The sequence below is a fragment of the Fulmarus glacialis genome, unplaced genomic scaffold (genome assembly GCF_000690835.1).
Source record: "Fulmarus glacialis isolate BGI_N327 unplaced genomic scaffold, ASM69083v1 scaffold14354, whole genome shotgun sequence".
Lineage (NCBI taxonomy): Eukaryota > Metazoa > Chordata > Aves > Procellariiformes > Procellariidae > Fulmarus > Fulmarus glacialis.
In genome coordinates this window covers 1-19,316 of record NW_009207491.1, presented here as the reverse complement: position 1 = coordinate 19,316, position 19,316 = coordinate 1, and the positions used below count along the sequence as shown (strand labels likewise).

Here is a 19,316-nt window from a genome sequence, read left to right as displayed (position 1 = left end):
TTCTATGATTCTATGATTCTAAGTATTGTGAAAATGTACAATACTAACATCCCGTGCATCCAGAAACCCACTGTCACTCTCAGAAGCCTGGAGTATGTTTAAAGCACTCTACCTGAAAGGTAAAGAAGAGGTGACAAAGGACCTAGCACCAATAGATTCACTTAACCAAAACTTCTGAATCAGTGAGTCCCTGACTTTTGTCATGTCTTTTGTTACTAACTTCCTTCCAAACTCCCTGGAACCATTCCAGCAGGCAAAGCTCAGTCTGGATGCGACACTTGCTCTCACTAGAATTACATAAATTTAGTGTGTCTGTCGGAAGTGTTTTCCTCCCTCCTTGTACCACTCAACTGAATTAGCTATTGAGTTCACTGCTTTAGCAGCAATATCCTCTTACCATCCTAAAACCCTTAGATGTTGGCATAGGAAAACAGAGGCTAATAAAAATATCAGTTTTGACATGGACGAAATTACAATACACAACTGAGAAGTGGTCAGGAGCTAGGTGAAATGAATACAGAATGATTTTCTAGTCTTCTTACTAGGAAAAAGTATCATTTTCTTATAAATTGAAAAATACATAAGGAAAAAAATTAACATAACACTACCTCTACAAAGTCCGTCATCTTCTCCACTCCTCTTCTGTCATTTTGCACAGCATTGTAGGACGTGTACACACGTGGCTGCTTCATATGTTCAGGCTGGGCAGCAGTGCCGTGCAAAATCAATCTCCAGTTTACAATCCTTCCTTCATTTTGTATTCTTCTGGACTAAAGGACAAGCATGGCATTAGCATAGGTTCTCAGGCCATAAGAAGAGGAAATAGGACACTTGATTGTAAAGTAGACAGAAGTGACTGAAATAAATTATAAGGCTTTCAGTATCTATATTTAGGCAATGATTTATAAACACTAAAAGCCTGATATATTAGAGACAGGATATATCAGAAAGAGGGATTTAATACAATGGCTTAACTACTTCCAAATCTCACATTTTGATGCAACATAATTATTAATTAATCATGTAAGCATCAATGGAATTCTGTCATAACACAGAATGCTAAAAATTACCTCTGAAGTAGTATTTTGTGTTATTAGTATTTGTTCACTAAGCCATTCCTCGGCAATTTCCCCACAAAAGTTAGCACTGGAATAGTAATTTGCAATAATATTCTGTTTTACGTACACAACTTACATGACAACTAAATTTTGAGTAACTCTGCCTGGAAATCTGTGATTTCAGTTAGGGTCATTAATGTGAAGACTTACTTCAGGAATCACAAAACTTTTTAGTGCATTATACCTCTTGAGGACAAAAAGCTTGGTTTATTGTAAGTTTCAGGAACCTCTTACATGAAAATGGAAAATGAGAGATAATTACAAACAAAATGCTCTTCTTAACTTCGTTCCAAAAAATGCATTATATTAATTACAAAGAGCAGGATATCTGTAACCATGGTGTTATCTATAAGCCTGCAGTATTAAGACTAAACTGTTGATAATAATATTTACTTCTACTGCCTTGTTTATCTGCTTAGTACTTGGCATTATCCTCCTGTTTACAACTTGAGGCCAATAGGGGTTGGAGGCTCAGTGTCTGATATGAAGCATTCAGGTTCTGGCAGGATCTGACCCCTAATGACAAGCTTATTAACAGACAAATTCAATGAAATTCTCCAAAGACAAGTGCGCTTGATCACTCTCTCTTTGAAGAGAATGATTTTTCAGTTGCCTATCAAGCAGCTTTATTCTGGTGTCTCGCTGTTGTAATCCATATCCCCAGGTGGTTTTAGTAAACTTATTTATTTCATATCTGTAGATTTCTTGGCTTTAATCCTTAAACGTTCAGCAGTAATTACTCTAAGAAAGAAGTTAGGGAAAGGTATACATCAGAATAGCTCTCTGAGGTCACCAGAAATTCATTAATTCAAAAGGTTTTGAGTTAATGAAAATTATGCACATGCACTAAGAGAAGACTAGATCTATCCTGCGTTCTTTTCTGCAGAAAAACCTAATTTGCAGTTAATCATATGTTAATTCGATTACATATTTCACTCCATGAATCACAGAAAATTACATTAAGTGATTTCTTTTAGTGACATATAATGTGTGAAAAACATAGGCATGAAATTTTTTTGACAAGTACATGTCAGTGAAATGAGGATGGTTCTTTGCATTTATGTAAAGAACAAGAAAATCTGACCCTATCTTTTTTCTTTAATCTTTAATCCAGATGGGTATTTAGTGTAAATGAACTCTTGTTGTAGCTTGTTTAATGAGAAGACTCACTATTCAACATGCTTGGTAGTGGTTAGTGACCATTTTAGTTAACATACAGACAGACTTACCACATCAGTAATTCTTAAAACCCAGGTGCCTGTTGGATTCTCTCCCCATGTGTGAACAGACATGAAGTCCCAGTTCTTAAAGCCATTGGGAGATTTATCTCTCTCTCTCTCAGCCAGTAAGACAGTGCTGGTCCCTGTGTTAGTGCAAGATCAACAGTAGTGACTGCTCATACAATGTCCGCTTTTACTTTTCACATTGTTCAGCTTGCACACTATCTAGTGCATAGGTAACCTGCAAAAATACACTATTTAACAGTGGCTTGTGGAACAGGAAACATGCTATTTCTGACCAGTGTTCCTTTAATTATTTTCACAGCAGTTTTTAAGAGCATAAAAACTATGACATTAGGTCACGCTAAAAAGATGCATCTTGCTTAGTGTTCAATCTCTAACACAAAAAACTAGTGGATGCACGTAAAGCATAAGAAACAGACGTCAGACAGAACCAGTATTTTCCACTCATGAACAGTTCAGGAAACTTCTGAGATGGAAGTTTTGAAGGCAAACCAGCTCACGCAGTGGTGAATTCATCGCTGTTGGGTTTTTTTTTTTGAGTGGATGTAAATTGTTACAGCCTGGAACTCCAACAGGGTGAAAAGCATTTGCATTGTTATTATTATTACAAAAATGCTGCAGTTCACTAAGTATTTTTGCAGCAGAAGAGATTCTGCTGCACAGCAGGAAATTTGTTGTGCTTGTTTGCATATAAGGAGAGAGCAAGGGGGCTATATTTACACATAAGGAGCAGAGAAGCCCCAGGGAGCCTGATCACAAGCTATAAATATATTTAAAGGTAACACCATACATATAGAAAAGGAATGACATACATTTGGTAGTGGTAGTTTTTCAGGGAAGTGGAAAACCAGCAAGAACTAAGGGAAAGAACAGTTTAACCATGATAGCAACATGATACAATAGTGGAGGCAGCAGCACTTGACTACTCCTATCTCAGCTAAACCCACAGAAATACATACAGAGATGAAGAACATACTACTGTCATCAGTCTTTCAAAAAGGGGTGTTTTTCTAAGATGAAGCCATGCTTCCTACATATTAGCAGTAGAACAGTGTCTTGGGAGGGAAATACCTCTATAAAAGTAGAATGAGAGCTACTGTTGCTGTCATCTCCATGATGTACCTAGAGACAGTCCATATATTTACTCCCAAACTAAAATTTATCTAAGACGGAATTAAATTTGAAAATACCACCAAGAGTCAAGGGTAAAACACCTCACAGCACCATTGCTCCCATAAGACAAAAGGTAAACTCAGAAAAGGAAGAATTAAGGTTAGGCTTAAAAGGAATCCCAGACAAGGCAGAGTTTGGAAATATACTGTATGTACAGTATCTTAAGCCTGCTTTCTAGTGAGGTCCTGCAATAACGATATGAACAAGGCTCTACTGGTTCATTATCTGTGAATTACTAGACTAGCCTTTAATATCAGTAAATTAGATTAGCCTGATGTTTCAATTCATACCTGAAAGGTTGTCTGTTTTTTCTAATAGTATCAGTTGATCTAACAGATCTCACTCTCTGCAAAGTTGTTTACACTCATTCTCCTCTTTTTTCTCCTTATGATGTTATTTCAGGGCATTGCCAAGATAGCTTGCCATATTCTAGCACATTTAGTATAGTTGTACTAAGGTGCCCAACAGAGACACTGTGTTTTTAAATACACCAAAGGGGAGACACAGTTACATGAAATCTAGGGAGTCGGATACCCTGTTTTCCATTAGTTTGTTAAATCACAGTAAGGCTGATAAACACTATTGAACTATAATTTGTTGTCTGCCAGGAACTCTCCGTTTTTATAGGTCCTGTTGCCAGAATGAAAACATATTAGAAACGGTGCCTTCATTGTCTGAAGTATGATTTTCAAACCTCACAAAAATAACCCAGAACACGTGAAGGCTGGAAAGGGGTTTCAGAGAACCAGTTCTCTAGTCCCTAGGATGCTTCGTCCTCACACTCACCTGGTGGAGGTGACTAGATTTATCTAACAATATATTTAGCTTTTTTTAAACCACTGAAGAACACAGAGGTGGTTTTTAATGAAACAAATGTCACACACTAGAGCAACACAAACAAAGCGTGTCTGCCTCCTGTACCTGATGGAGATACCAGAGTGACATGAAGATCACCTCTACGGGAATACTCAATTGTTGCCTCAAGCTGCACATGCTCCAGAGATGCAACGGAGTCATCTTGACCCTCGCAGGCTTTTGTGGGAATTTCAATGATTACTTCCTCATTTGCTCTTAATAATCTGGCAAAATTACAGGAGTTCTTTGATTAGTCACAGAAACTTCTGATTCTGGATCATTATGAGAAGTGCAAATGACACATTTAACACCTATTTCAGAATGATGAGAAAGGAAGAAGTAGAGACAAATTCTACATTCATCATTTTTTTGAATGCTCCAGTAAAAACCATGGAAAGTTCTGGAAGCACAGATAATACTGAAGTGGATCAAGTGATAGGCACTGCATAAGACAAACTTGAGTAAGATTGGAAGCAAGCAAGCAACTTTGATAATCAAGGGTTTCTGTCAACACTTCGTTGTCCCATAGAGACTACAAAAAACACAGTCTTTGCTGTCAGCTACATCACAGGACTGTATCAGACTTACACTTAGTTTCCTCATCCAAATACCCAGAAGGCTGTTATCACGGAGTTAAAGTAATGCAGCAGGCACAGCTGTAGTCAATAGCATTGTAGTCAATGCCATTTCAAGGAAAAAAAGCTTACATCTTCTGTACATTCTCTGTACAGAGAGCTACTCTGCATAGCTTTCTCTGCACAATTTCCATTATTTATTTAAATCTCCACATAAATAATTCTAAACTCAGAATCTTGGGATCTTTGTTTTTATAATGTAACATAGAGGACTGCAATAAAAATACATAAACAGACAGTATTACACCCATCAGTACTTGATCAGCACTCTGTGGAAAGGAGAGAGCTTATAAAAGCAAATTGATAGTAAAATAGCATAAATAATAAGGTTACCAAGCAGTGACACTCCAAAACACTGTAATATGTTTCTACAGACAGATTTTTGGTGCACTCACACAGTATAATTTCGATCTTTGAAATAGCTGTATTTTTTCTAGACAACAAATCCATAAAGGAGCAAGTGGAGACAAAAACGGTCTAGATATCCTTATTGATTAACCAGTTTACCGACTAATTACAACTTGCCTGTATGTTGTGCTCAGTTTAAGCTCACTATACTGGGAACATTTGGGAATGTGGCTGCTAAGTCTTTTCAGTGAGCTTTTGAAACACTTGTGTTTCATAAGAGACGTGCTATGGATGTGACTAAAGCTCAGTATATCACCTTCATTTTAACATATACTATGCCTGTCACAGGAGAAGAATTGCTAAGACTAATTACAGATGTTTTTTAAAAAAAAACCCTGGGAGACTTTGGTATCTTTTTGTTCATCTTTTGATAGCGGTCTAAACATTTGTATCTTATCTGATCAGTTCAGTCTCACAGTATCATCCATCCATATGCTGGCTGCACAAGCAGACATAATAATCTTATTCTTTGTTAAGACTTCATGCTAGTAATTTCCATCAGTCTCACACTAAAGAAGGCAAGCAAATTACTGCTGCTTGCCTGCCCCTGAGGAATACAGTAAGGCAAAACCAAATGAATCAAAAGAAGTTTCTGAGTCTGGTTCAGAGCAATCTGTGCAGAATACTATCCTTCAGGCTTTACTAAGCTAGACATAAGCTTAGTTACTGCTAATGCAAATTCTTACCTTGGTTCAAAGCTTTTGTCTTTGACAATGCACTCTCTCTTTTCTGGTACACCTTTCCATCTTTTGGGATCAGCTAAATCTACCAATGCGTTGGCATTGAGTAGTCCAAACCCAAATCGGCTGTTGACCATCAGTCCCGCTCCATTCTTTTTCCATCCTGGATTTCCAGCCAGTGGATCGTATTCTGAGGTCCACACTACCAAGTGCTGCATGTCCCTCCATGACAGATTTGGGCTGTTGAGAAAATGTTCCTGGTTAATTGTTTCAGGGCTATCTATCATTTTTCTCTCAATTATTAGCCTGCAAGAGAACATGCGCTGAATGTGTATGGCATCCCATTGTTTTAAAATACAGAGCATGTCGCATGCTTATCGTCACTATACTTCTCCAGGTAGACAAGATTTCTGTGTAAATGAAGAACAGGTATCTAGCAAGATCAGAGTCCAATTCTTCAAAATTATTCAGGCATTTAAAGTTAACGAGCAAAACTAGTATTTCCCACCAGTCTTTATGGGACCTGGACTTTGAAAATTCACTGGGTATTTGATTCTATCTGTGATTAACTCTACCCTTTAAAATATGGCCCTAAGGACGTTGGCTTATGTCATCAAAGAAGTATGCAATAGAACATGGAGCTGAACCTACACCATTCAAGTACTAAGCCTACGCCCTAATGCCTGAAGTGTTTTGTGTGAAAAAGCCATTGTCCTGTCCTGTCCTGTTCTTTTTTACCCTAAGTCATACATTCTGACTACCAGGCCTACAGGATCTGAACCTGCCTGCTCCCTGCCTGCTCTGACAGTCAAGCTTGAGTACCTTCCATTTTATGTCTCATCACTGACAGAAAAGGTTCTGTAAATTGACTAAAGACTTAATTTAAACTCCTGCAACCTATTGTCTTCAAATTATGTTCTCCTGATACACGTGCAATTGACCAGAACTCAGTAAACAATTGTTGCCAATGCACAAAATGGACTAAAATTCCTCAGTCATCACGTTTTACTTACATTGGTTCTGCTTTGCTAAGTAGGTGTTCAAGCAAGTAGCTGCTTATTTTTGTCATCAGGCTGAGCAAGTCTGACTGACAAAAAGTGGAGCTGCAGCATTAGATGGTGCCACTTTCAAATAGACAACGTTTCAGGGAAGATGGTGGGGTGGCTGAGAGAGAGGAGTTTCAAAGGTAATTGTGTGACATCTTACTTTGCTTCCAGCGCTAGAGCAAAAATTCCGGCTGCCAGTGGTGCAGATGCAGAGGTCCCAGTGTGAGTCTCTGTACATTCATTGTGAAGATCAGCACTTGTCTGACAGAAAAAAACAAAAAAACCTGGTTGCATGAATAAACAGTTGTAAATACAGTCATATCCACACTCACAAACATAACCATGTATCCTTTACTTGGTGCACACTAATACATTCCTCACCAGCAGAAAAAGCGATGCATGTTTAAATCCATCCATGTTTCAATCCACTCTTTTTACTTCAACTATAATTTTTGTATCAAAACGCTTTGTGTTGGAACAAAATACTCCCACACTGAATATCTTATTTTATTCTAAGGTTTCACAATAAGTATTTCAGGCTTACTGGTGAATCATAAAAACAGATCATTGTGTTGGGCCTAGAACATTTAAAATTACTGCTTGCTAGAAAATTACTCATAGGATTAGTATTGGTGTTCTGCTCCCTCTTCAGCAGAAGAACTATAATTTGCAATGAAACACGTGCTTTATTTGGAAATTAAATACCAAACACATCTGCCTATGTATCTACATCTTGGCTATGAAGAGAAGCCACTTAGGAAGGACTGATCTCCTGGCTAATCTGGAATGACATTGTTTTAATCCCCATCAATGTAGTTTATCGTAAAATCAGCATCCACCAGGGCTGAACAGAAATTATAGGTACTTCAACATTATTTTATCACAGCAATTTTCTTCAGTACAAGTTATTTCTTGCACAGTTAATGAAGGCACACAGACTGCTCTGCCTGCTTGCTGAGTACCTTTTACAGGTTTGGAGGCACTATTGTTGCTGTCATAAGTGGGAACTTGGGGGCTGATAATCTTACAAAAGCTAATTGCAAAGTATATCAGAGGTACTGACTCATATGGTACACTAACTGCACAGGTTCTTTTTCCTTTTACTCTAAATCTCTCTTCATCTGCCCTTTCTGAAGAATGGGACCATATCAAACTTCATGCAGAGACCTCTGTCATACACCAACAGCAAATTCAGCATGCTGATTTAACTGCATTGACACAATGATTTTGTTTAGCCATTGCTTTACAGTAGATGTTCCAGCAATACGATCGCTTTTTGGATTACAAATCCCTCAGTGTTGCAAGGCAAAAGCACTAAGCATGTAACACATAACATAAAGCAGGCACTTGTAAACCAAGCACTTAAGAGCTCTCACTTGTTATTTGCATATATAATACATCTCTATGTTTGTTCTGAATCTGGTAAAAGCAACCTACAATTCTTTGGTCAGTATAATCCCCACTGCTGTATGCTGTGGCCAGAGTTGAAGAGCACTTCTCTGCATACCAGGGAGAAAGGCCTTGCTGAGAAGCACTGCTAATGGAGATAGTGTAGATACTATCAGTGTAACCATCACAATCACAGTTGTCACCCTGACGGCCTCCGTTCCCAGAAGCCCATACGAAAATGGAGCCTTTCCCATTTCGGCCCTAGAGAAAATGGAAATGAGTGGTTAGCAAAGAGATTTCAGTCTCTGTAACGTATTCTTAACAACTCCTCCTGCTCAAAAAGCCTAATATATCAAACATTTTCAGGTAGAAAAGGACAATTTTCCATAAGCACTGTAGAAGACAGAGAGAGAAGAAACCAGCTACTTGAGGTATCCTACTGCACACTCTACAGTACATCTCTTAGTTTGACTGGTCTAGGTTTAGTGTTCCAGGTACAGCAACTTTCCTCAGAATAGGTTTTCAAGTTAAAAACAGAGTCTGAGCTCAACAGGTAAATTTTCCCACATGCTGATGTTTTGGTCCTGAACATGTCTAGGAAAAATGCCCATTTTTTTTTTAAGAAACGGCAAGTTTATCAGGGTTTATTTCACTTGCCTTTCCTGCAGTCACAGAGGTACGGGTAAGCAGTATGAATTATGTACATGATATGACTTTTCCACCAACTTATTTTTCGTAAGGAAGCCTTTCACAGTTAGCATTCACTCGCTGAAACATAGTGAACCAGCAAGCATATCTGACTGAAAACCCTCCCTTTCTCTCACAAGTCTGTGGGCCAGCACCACAGTCTCCAGACATGCCTGCTCTGGTCTCCAGTGTGCAATGAGGGAGCAGCAGCTAACAACTGATGCTGACAGCTGACAGCATGTAAATCACAGCTACCACAGAGGAAACACGTATCACCCTATCTAGTCTTAAGCTGTGCTAGTCCTTCAGAGGAAAAAAATCTGTTTCGTGGGAAGAGAAAAAGTTCTTATGTTGTTCATTATTAATATATGTACATTCACTGGAAATAGCAGTTGAAATACAGATTTTTATCATCCCACTCAGATGAGACTTGATGTTACTCATGCAAGTGCTAAGACATTTGCAGCATTTAAAACATTAAAAATAAAGAAAAGTAAGCTGTACTCTTTGTGATACAACTGGTAAATTGGGAAGGACAAGCCACATCAATTACAGAAAATTAGATAGTATTTTCCTTTGAGAATAAAGGCTGCAGTCCAGAACAGCACTGGTATATGTAAACACCTGCTCTGATTTCACTTAGAGTGCTACTAACACCTCTCAGATGCTTAAGGCTAAGCATACGCTTAAGTGCTGTATCAGGCCAGCAATGAGGTCGTCAGGGATGAAAGTCGTTGGCAACCCCAGTTCTGGCTGACTTTAAGAGAATGGAGATCATACAGATCCTTGCAAAAGGAAGCCTCACAAATTAATGGGTAAATTTGCTCCCCTTAAGAAATAAAACAAGTTGTAAAAAAGATACATTCTTCACCAAATAACCTGCTTTTTCAGAGTAAGACCACTGAACATTGGTTCCCTAATTATCGCCTTTAATTCTCCCTCTTCTCTTGCTGCCTACCTATGGACTTAGATCTTTGTTTATCACCAGCCCAGTCCTCTCGGTCTCCATTCTTCCCTGAGAGTATGTTTGTCAGCTATCAGACTCTTCTTTCTTCTTCTCCCCTTCTGTCTGCTAATGTTAACTGCCCCATTTCTAAAATCCTCTTTCTCTTTGCTTCTGTCTTTCAAGCTTTCCTCCATTTCTCTCCTCTCCTGTCTCTGATGCAGTTTTCCTCACTATATTAGTACCTGTCCACCTTTAGGTGTCTTTTCACCTCACTGGCAAGAGCAACAGTAGTTTGTCAATATATCCCTGGTGGCTCTCAGTTTGCACCCTACTTATGATCCAACCAGATCTAAAGAGGATAACATAAAAAAGAACTGTAAAAATATTGTTTCCAATATTCTTCATCATGCATTTTTACTATCTTCATTTTAATTGGATCATGATACGCACCAAATTATAAACTAATACAATTAACATAATACAAGCCCATCCACAGGGTGCTAAAATGCATCGCTATTTCACACAGCAAAATATTCACAAAGCAGAAATTTTGTATTAAATTTTATAGGCTTTCAGTGCAGAAATCCAATTACTGTTCAGTGCAAAACAAGCAGCAGAGAAGGGTGGGGGTAGGGTGAGACAAAGGCAGCAAAAGTAAGGATGGAATAAGAAAGCTTATCTGTGGAGCATGGCAACTTAAAACCAGCTTAGAAAGCTCTAACGGTGCTTTTTGAAAAGTCCTGTTCTGGCTGGCAATTTCTCTGACCTGTACTATTAAAATCTGTCTCCTCCTTTTCAAATACGTTTGAGGAAAGAGAGCACAAACCATTTCATTTCTTCCCTGATATCAACCATTTTAAAATTCTGTTCTCTGCCACATTTTATTGTATCTTTCTCTTAAATATCGTACCTGTTTTATCCCATACTCAAAAGCCTTCTGTGCCAGCCTCCCGGGTCCCTCCACAGTTTTACCATCATCATTAGGGCCCCAGCTTGCGCTGTAAATATCCACATGTTCTGGATTGAAACCGATTGAACTGGCTTCAATAGCATCGGTGACTATTCCATCCAGCATACGTATACCTTAACAGAAAAAAAAAAGCAGACTGGATTTACTTTCTGTTCCCTCTTCTTTGTCTTTGTTAAGTGTTTGTACAGTTTCCAGCAAAATTAATCTGTAACTATTGCAACCACAGCCTACTGCTGTTCATGTAAGTAATACTCAGAACAGTTCATGTCAGTGTGAAACAGTACATTTACCCTTTATTTGCAGAGCACAGTGCTCTCTACAAACATTAAAAAACCCCTCTTAAAGTCTTGGTTGCCTCTTATTTACTTCTTTCTCTTTTTCTGCAGACAGCCAAGATGATGATGATTTGCTTACTGTTCCTGCTTTTTCTTATTGCATTGAGCTCTTTCTTTACTCTTTCTTCCCCTCTGTTAAATCTGTAACAAAGACTTTTCAAACTGCTAGCATGTTAGTAAAATTAAATAGGTTTTATCGACATCACTTTTATCTTCAGCAGTTCTAAGAGTTTTAGTTCAAAGATATAGTTCTGAATGTCCTGACTAAAACACTTTGTCCTCAGAGTCATTAAGGTTTTGCTGTCTTTGTGACGCTGCTATTTCACTAGCTCTTCAATCTTCACCACAAAAAATTCTCACTGTTGTTTTTTTACTGCCACGTTTTTTCCACTGTGAGCAACCCAGAGATGCCAGAGATATCTAGCCATTAAGATTTTATTAGGGACTGCATGATCTGATCTTCTTCGGAGCAAGCCTGATCTCAGTGGTACTTAAAATTCAGTGGCAGACAGCGGTTCATCTGCACTTGATCTCTCGCTCTGCAAATCTCTAGCTCTGCAGTAGGATTGCTACCACTGTCCAGTGCTGGAGGAGGATAGAAATAGCAGAAGTCTGGCAAAATTCCCACTATGGCATGGCTCTCCCAGCAACAGCAGTAATATAAGAGCCACAGCAGTCAGGATTCAGCCTGTGTTTTCAAGCAATAAAAATGTCTGGGTTGTCTTGAACTTGGCAAATTAGTACTACAGCAGCTGCACCATTACTGGCAGTTGGTGAAGTATGAGTACTCATTTTCTAGTATTTTCCACAAAATGGGGATTTTTCCAAAGCACAGGAAGCAAAATGTGGTCGTTCTATTAGGGGAAAAAAAAAACCCTCACCCTTGCAGCTCAGTGTCTTGTTCATTTTTTATACTATCAAGTAGGAAAAAAAAGATTGTAAGCATAATTCTTTTCCCAAAAGGCTGGCCTCTAAGACTCGTAATACCTCCGAGATAAAGCTGGGCTTTATTATTTCATATTAATTAGTGGCAAAAATAGACAAAGGATTTAATCCACTCAACCACTGCTACTCCACTATCACTCACAAAGCTGGGAAAAGAATCAGGGTATATCCTGTGCCTCAGGTACTAAAACCACCACCACTGGATAGGCTTAAACTCATAACATTTTGAATACTCATTTTTCCGTTGGCTCAAAATTGTGAGATTCTCTCATACCAGCGTGCTGTGAGCAAAGATCTGCCTGTGCGGAAATGACTGCAAGCTCCGGGTGCTAGCTTGCAACAAATAATGAGACACTGGGAATGCAGAGAGTAGTGTACAGATATTTCCCACAGAAGAAGACAAAGCCAACTCTCCAGATAAATAATGTAATAAGAAAACAAGAACACTGACAACACACTGATGAAAACAGTTCAAGGAAAAAAAATGCTGCCTTGTCTTTGTGATCTCCAAAAATCCTGCTTGTTTAAATCAACTCAGGGATTTGATGACTGCAGTGATATTTCCCTAAGCAGACTCCAATTATGTCCTCTTGCATAAACTCTGTCCTATTCTTGCACATGCTTGCTCCCATCATCAGTCCCACAAAATCAAAGGGCAAAGCCCAAGGTAATTTCAGACACATACATGTATCTGCCTGGCAGAAGGCTATTTTTAGCAACACGTCACTGTGCAGGAACTCTCAGCCCAGTCCTTTGTAAAATGGAGCTTCTTAATCATTTGATTTCCATGGCAGCACCAGAGAAATATCGTAGCACAGTGCTATGGTTAGGTATGCATGAATATATATTCATCCTGCTTTACTTTATTCACTTATCGATATGTGATTGATAAACACACATTTCCTAGCTCTGTGCAGAACAAAAGATGACTGTTAAAGGACACTGAAAGATGTCACTTTGAAAACTGGCATTAAGAAGTATTTTTTTTTCACATAGTGCACAGAAAAGCCTATGGGATTCACAGCCACAAAGTACTGAAGAGACTAATCAAGGTTTCAGAATAGGGCCAGGCATTGATGTGACTAGTGAGAACACTCAGGATTATTAAAGTCAGTATTTTCATGGAAAACAAAAAATTTTGAATGGAACATTTGAATGTAACATTCCTCAAGGCAAAAGTAAACCAACCTCTGATGCTGAAGGTCAGAGAACAAGGTATTCCAAATGTCAGGGTTTCTTCCCCTAAAGCAGCTATTGCTGACTATCAGAGAGAAGGCATTGGCTGTGGACCACTGGATTTACCCAATATGGCAATTGCTACAAGCAAACAGCCACTTAAAGAAGTCATCCTGAACTAATGTCAAATAGAAGTGTGTAATGCGTCATTTCAAGGATTTAAAAAAAAAAGGAGGAAAAAAGCCTGTGAAGAAATGAATCCTGTATAGCTTGGAACATCAAAAAAGCCTTCCAATGTTTAGCCACTCCAAATTTATTTGAATCTTTCGAAGGCTTCTCCTATCTTCCATTGCCCTTTGAAATATTTTTGTTACGTCCCTATCTTAATCAGGTTGGTCATACGTAACAGCCTACAATTTCTTTCAACTCTTCTATTCTTTCTCCTCCCCCCCTCCCAGGTATAAGCAGCTTTCTGGGTAACTTGGATTGCTGGACTGGGATCAGGACTTTTCCTCCTGTTATTTTCCTTTTCTAGATAAATCACTCTGTGCAGATCTGTAGTTTGCATTTGCAAATAAACACAGAACATATGCAAATAACTGTGGAAGAATCTTCTCTGTAGATGCAAGTGCCTTAAAATATGGGCACAGCGGGAGTTCAGACATCTTTGCAGCTTCATCCATTTTGCCCTGCTTTGAAAATTTGACATCTTCGTCTTATGAGTGAGATATTTTATTTAAACAGAGCATGACAGCATAATGCATTATGGCAAAGGCAGGCTGCAAAGCTGACATCTATGACAGCTCCGTAGAGCAAATGGGAACCTACAAACATAAGACTGAAATGGTGGGAACGGCAGTTATGTGTGTCAATTGCCACTCATCGTCCTTTTGTTTAAAAGAAAAAAAGGGAGTAATGGAAAAACTAGGACTGTACAAGTATCTTCCTCTGAGCTAAATAACCATTTGCAACTGATACTTTGATCATGACTATTTCATAAACCTCTAATGGATTAAACTTTTAGTCACTGCTTCAAAAAAAATGGCAACATTGATTGACAGGCAAGCAAGACTCTACTTATTTTCAAAATTAACTTATGATGATAGTAGAGAAGTAAGCTGTTGAAACAAAAACCACAGCAGTTTGAGTATCTTGACTGACATGACCTTTTGAATGTAATTGTGTAGACACAAACAATATGCTGCAAGCATGGGTGGATATAAATTTCTACATTCTTACTTTCACTCTACTCAATCGCTCTCCTCCGCCACGCCACTTCCTTCTAGGATAACCAATTATAAGCAGTGAGTCCATCATTCCTTAAAAGATACAGTCTTATCTCTGGGTACAATATAGGTTGTTGCTATTATTATTATCATCATCATCACCACCACCACCACCTATATTGTTGTTGCTGTTATTACATATTCTACCTATTTCCAACTGATACCCAAATTCCAGAGAGTATGCCGATATTCAAGAAATGCTGTTATATAGATGTAACACTCTGCACTGTGGCCAGACAGGATTTTGTAGCCTAATACTGCAAGATCGGTGTTTTCTGAGAAGGACCAATCATTTGAATTTCAGATTAAAGGTAGCTGAAAATACTCAGTACTTCACAGGATCTGTCTGGTTTCCATTCATATTAGACATCTTATTATTTTTGTTTTCTTACCTCCAACTTTGGAATTGTAGGCTACTCCAACTCCACATTTTCTGTTGTTGGCTTGCATGGCAATTTCTCCTGCACACCGAGTCCCATGTCTGAACAAATATAGTAAGAATAAACAACATCTCATAACATCTTTCTGTAATGTACACAAAGACTCAGCAATGACCTTCTTGATTTGGTGGAAGTCTTCCTTTAAATGAATGGAATGCAGCTATTGAATAGCTTTTGAGTTGAGTCTACATGATACAAAAATACTTATTTCTCTTAGGCTTCAATCAAAATAATTTTACTTAGTTAATGATCAAAGGATCATTGTGATGAGATGATAAATACCTAATCTAAGTCACACTGAAGTCCGTAGACCTATTAGACACCAGTATTTTAGTAGAGTGCAAAAGTAGTGTAAAATTATGGGGCTAAGAAGCTACTAAACTTCTTCAGACAGAAATATGATACAAGTCTTTTTTAATCACACATTTAGATACTCTTTTTTTTAATGACTGCATTTAGTTAGGATTTCAGAAAGTTAGCCTTTAAAGTATCCTCACCATTGCTGAATTTTTATTGTAACCAACTATCTTCTATGCAATTCTTTTTTGCCATAGGTGATTCTTACACCACAACACAGAAAACCTTCACATAAGTGTAATTGTAAAAGAGTTGTGTTATTTAATACTACAGATTGTTATTCAATGAAGTGCTGGAATGCTTCTGGGCTGAATTCCGTTCACTTATTAATAAAGATTAGAGGTAATACAGGTAGATTTAAGAGATAATGTCATCGGAACAAGAGGATAATGGCTTCTTGCTCTTAAATAATGCTGTAAAAAAGTAGAAATGTCATTTTTCAAATGTCTTATTCATGGGACATTTATCCTTTGATTGATTGTTATTTTTCCCCATACACTGATTTATGTTGTGGATGTTATTATATTGTCTGATAGACAATAAGGAACCAGTGCATCAGTTTTTTACTGTATGTTTATTGAGTAGCGGCATCCTAATTGGTTTAAGAAATTGACTTCTTCTGTGTACCAGCTTTTAAAGATGTCCATTCTTTTCTCTTTCTGATGGACAAAATCCCTCCCTGAACTACCCTGGATATGCCTAGGTGTGGCAGACCCATCCAGATGTTCCACAGAGTATCAAAGAGGAGCTCTAGAGAGAGCATCAGAGGAAATTCCACAAGTCCACTAAGTGAATTGGCTGGTTGTCCTGTGTTCAAGCCTTTTGAAACTTCCTGGGCTATTACATTGAGGACATTTAGGCCAGATCTGGTCTAAATAAAGCTTCCATATGCCTCAGAAGAGACAGAAAGATTGTCCCAGGAGTGAATGTAACCTCCTCTAGTGTCTGATCATTTGTCATACCCATATGAGAGGACGTCAGAAGCATGACTTCACCTGTGATTGCTTGTACTGAGCTAGAAACTGTTCTATTGATCCAAAAGGTACTGCCAAAACTGGAAAACAGCATCCTTGGCTACAAAAGCTGACCTGAAGGGATAGGTTTCTTGGTAGGTTCCTCTAAGACGCAGTCTCTTCCAGAGCCCTTCCAGAGTTTCCAGAATATAGCAGACATATTCTTTTAAAATTCCCAGTGCAAAGCAGAGAACTGAAGTCAAAATCTGCTTAGGGAGGTATTGTTCTAGAAACACACACGGTGACATGAACAGATCGTTCCCTTCAGCTTACAGAAACATATCAGTACCTTACATATACAAAGATATGAAGAAATTCAGGACATTATAGGGAGATTATAGTTATGCAGCTCTTCATCTGGGAATTTAATTTCCTTAGTTTCCAGTGTTTGTGCCAATGGTGTGTACAAATCTTTGTGCAAACTGAAACACAGGAGGTTCCTTCCGAACATCAAGGAACACTTTTTCACTCTGAGGGTGACCAAGCACTGGCACAGGGTGCCCAGGGAGGTTGTGGAGTCTCCCTCCTTGAAATATTCAAAAGCCATCTGGATGGATCCTGGGCAACCAGCTTTAGGTCTCCCTGCTTGAGCAGGGGCTCGGACCAGGCGACCTTCAATCATCCTGTGATTCTGTAATACAAATTCTTCCTTTTATTGTATAATTGTCATAGGGGACATACATAGGTATTTGTGCATTTGCATGTTCTAACGTACAAATTAATAACGTCCTGTCTCGTTCTCTTCACGCAACTGGGAGGCTACTCACTTGTTTTCATTTGTTGGGTCATATCTAGGAAAGGGATCATGATCGTTGTCATTGAAATCGTAACTTGCCTTTGGATCCTACATTTAAAAAAAAAACAGAATTAATTGGGACAACTAGAAAATTCATTTTAAAATTTGTAACAAAAGAGGTTCTGGAGCCTGTATTTATTTATTTGGTGTGCCTCATGTTAACAGCAATCAAGTTGGTAGAACTTGATGGGCATTAACAATTCCATAAATTTTTCACAGAGCTTTAATAATTCAGCATTAAACCACTGTATACAAACATGCCTGGGAACTAAATCCACTGAGGGAAAAAAACAACAAAAAACCCACCCCACCATCATTGCTAAGTAACATTCAGGTTCCTGTGACACAGACCAGGTTCCAAATTACGCCTAAGGCAAATATTTCAGTCTCTGTACTGCAGAAGCTGACTTACAGAACAGACAGCAAGCTGGAGAAGAGTGTCTGTATATCAAATTTACAACTGATTAATTTATTCCATAGCATTCTAATGCCCAAACTTACATAGTTAGCATAGATGTCAGTGTGATTCCACTCCAAGCCATCGTCTAGTACTGTGATGACAACACCCTTGCCTGTAATCCCTTTTTGCCACACAGGAATAACATGGAGATCCAGTTTGGGCAGGGATGGAGTTATTCTTGTATCTTGCTGGGGGACAGAAAGGATTAAATTATGTCAACATTTTTATCCATTTATACTACACAGGTCCAAAGTCATATTTTAAAATTGCTCTAAACCATCCCAGCCTGAACTTGTATATTTTGCTTAAATTTTGCAAAGACAAAACAAAAATTAGTTTCTTCAAATACTTCTAGCACTGTAAGATTTACCCCACTGCTTGAAGATCCCTGAAGACCACCTCTGAACAAAGGGCATCCTGTATTTACTGGAGGTAGGCAGCAGAAACACGGGAATAGTAGGGATGAACCGATGAACCTTGGAATGTTGAGTTAATAATCAGACCTGCTACTGTTTGTTCTCTTCACTTGATGAGAAGGCAAGACAGTACCCCACAGTACAGTGAGCTGCGTATTCTCCAAATGTGTTTTCTCCTTTGACGTTCAAGTTAGCCAGAGCAAAATAATTAATGGATAAAACAATTAAGGTAGTCGTTTGGTTAGGAACAACTGTGCTGAATCACAACTTTCTGTTTACTACCCTCGTTACTGTTCCTGTGGTAAATCAACTGGAAGCATGAATCATCTATAGCCTTCTCTTCCACAGCAAGTTCTTTGAAGAGTAGCTCCTAAATGGGTCATTTTTCCTCTCTAGTATTAAATGTGCAGTACACACATCTAATTTAGAAAACTTGCTTACAATGCCTGTAAGAACATAGATGTAAAAAAAGCATTTTATTTCTGTTTCTCTGTGCATAATTACATTGGTTGATCGCAGCTTTTTCATCTCTTTGTTTCCAAAGGAATGTTGCATACAATATGAGGCTTAGAAAAAGAAGTTTATTATGGGAATGACCTTTCTTTCATTTTATGCTTTTTTTTCTAACTGCTGCTATTCAAGGAATTATTTGAGGTTTCAAGTCTTGTTCTCTAGAATCCATCCAATAATCATTTTTTCTGGTGATATGTGAAGAATATGCTGAATAGGGCTAAAAACTGTTGCCATCAAATCTTATAAGTGTGCTGGTTTGGGCTGAGGTAGAGTTAATTTTCTCCATAGTAGCTGGCATGGGGCTCTGTTTTGGATTTGTGCTGAAAACAGTGTTGATACCTGTCGTGATTTAACCTGGCAGGCAGGTTACTTGGGTACATAAGCATCTACATGACGTACTTTACAACCAGGTTCTCTACTCAGGCAGC

At 38.4% G+C, this 19,316-nt stretch overlaps 1 protein-coding gene across 1 annotated transcript; it reads right to left on the bottom strand.

Annotated features, from left to right (window-relative positions):
* Positions 1–608: 608 nt before the first annotated feature.
* On the bottom strand, positions 609–18,147 carry PCSK1 (proprotein convertase subtilisin/kexin type 1; the record flags this gene model as incomplete). Its single annotated transcript, XM_009576137.1, has 10 exons — positions 609–770; positions 2,348–2,481; positions 4,457–4,614; positions 6,120–6,353; positions 7,320–7,420; positions 8,597–8,809; positions 11,092–11,264; positions 15,286–15,374; positions 17,471–17,547; positions 18,001–18,147. Coding segments are annotated over 10 exons (1,488 nt in total), but the record flags the coding sequence as incomplete, so codon positions are not given.
* Positions 18,148–19,316: the final 1,169 nt, after the last annotated feature.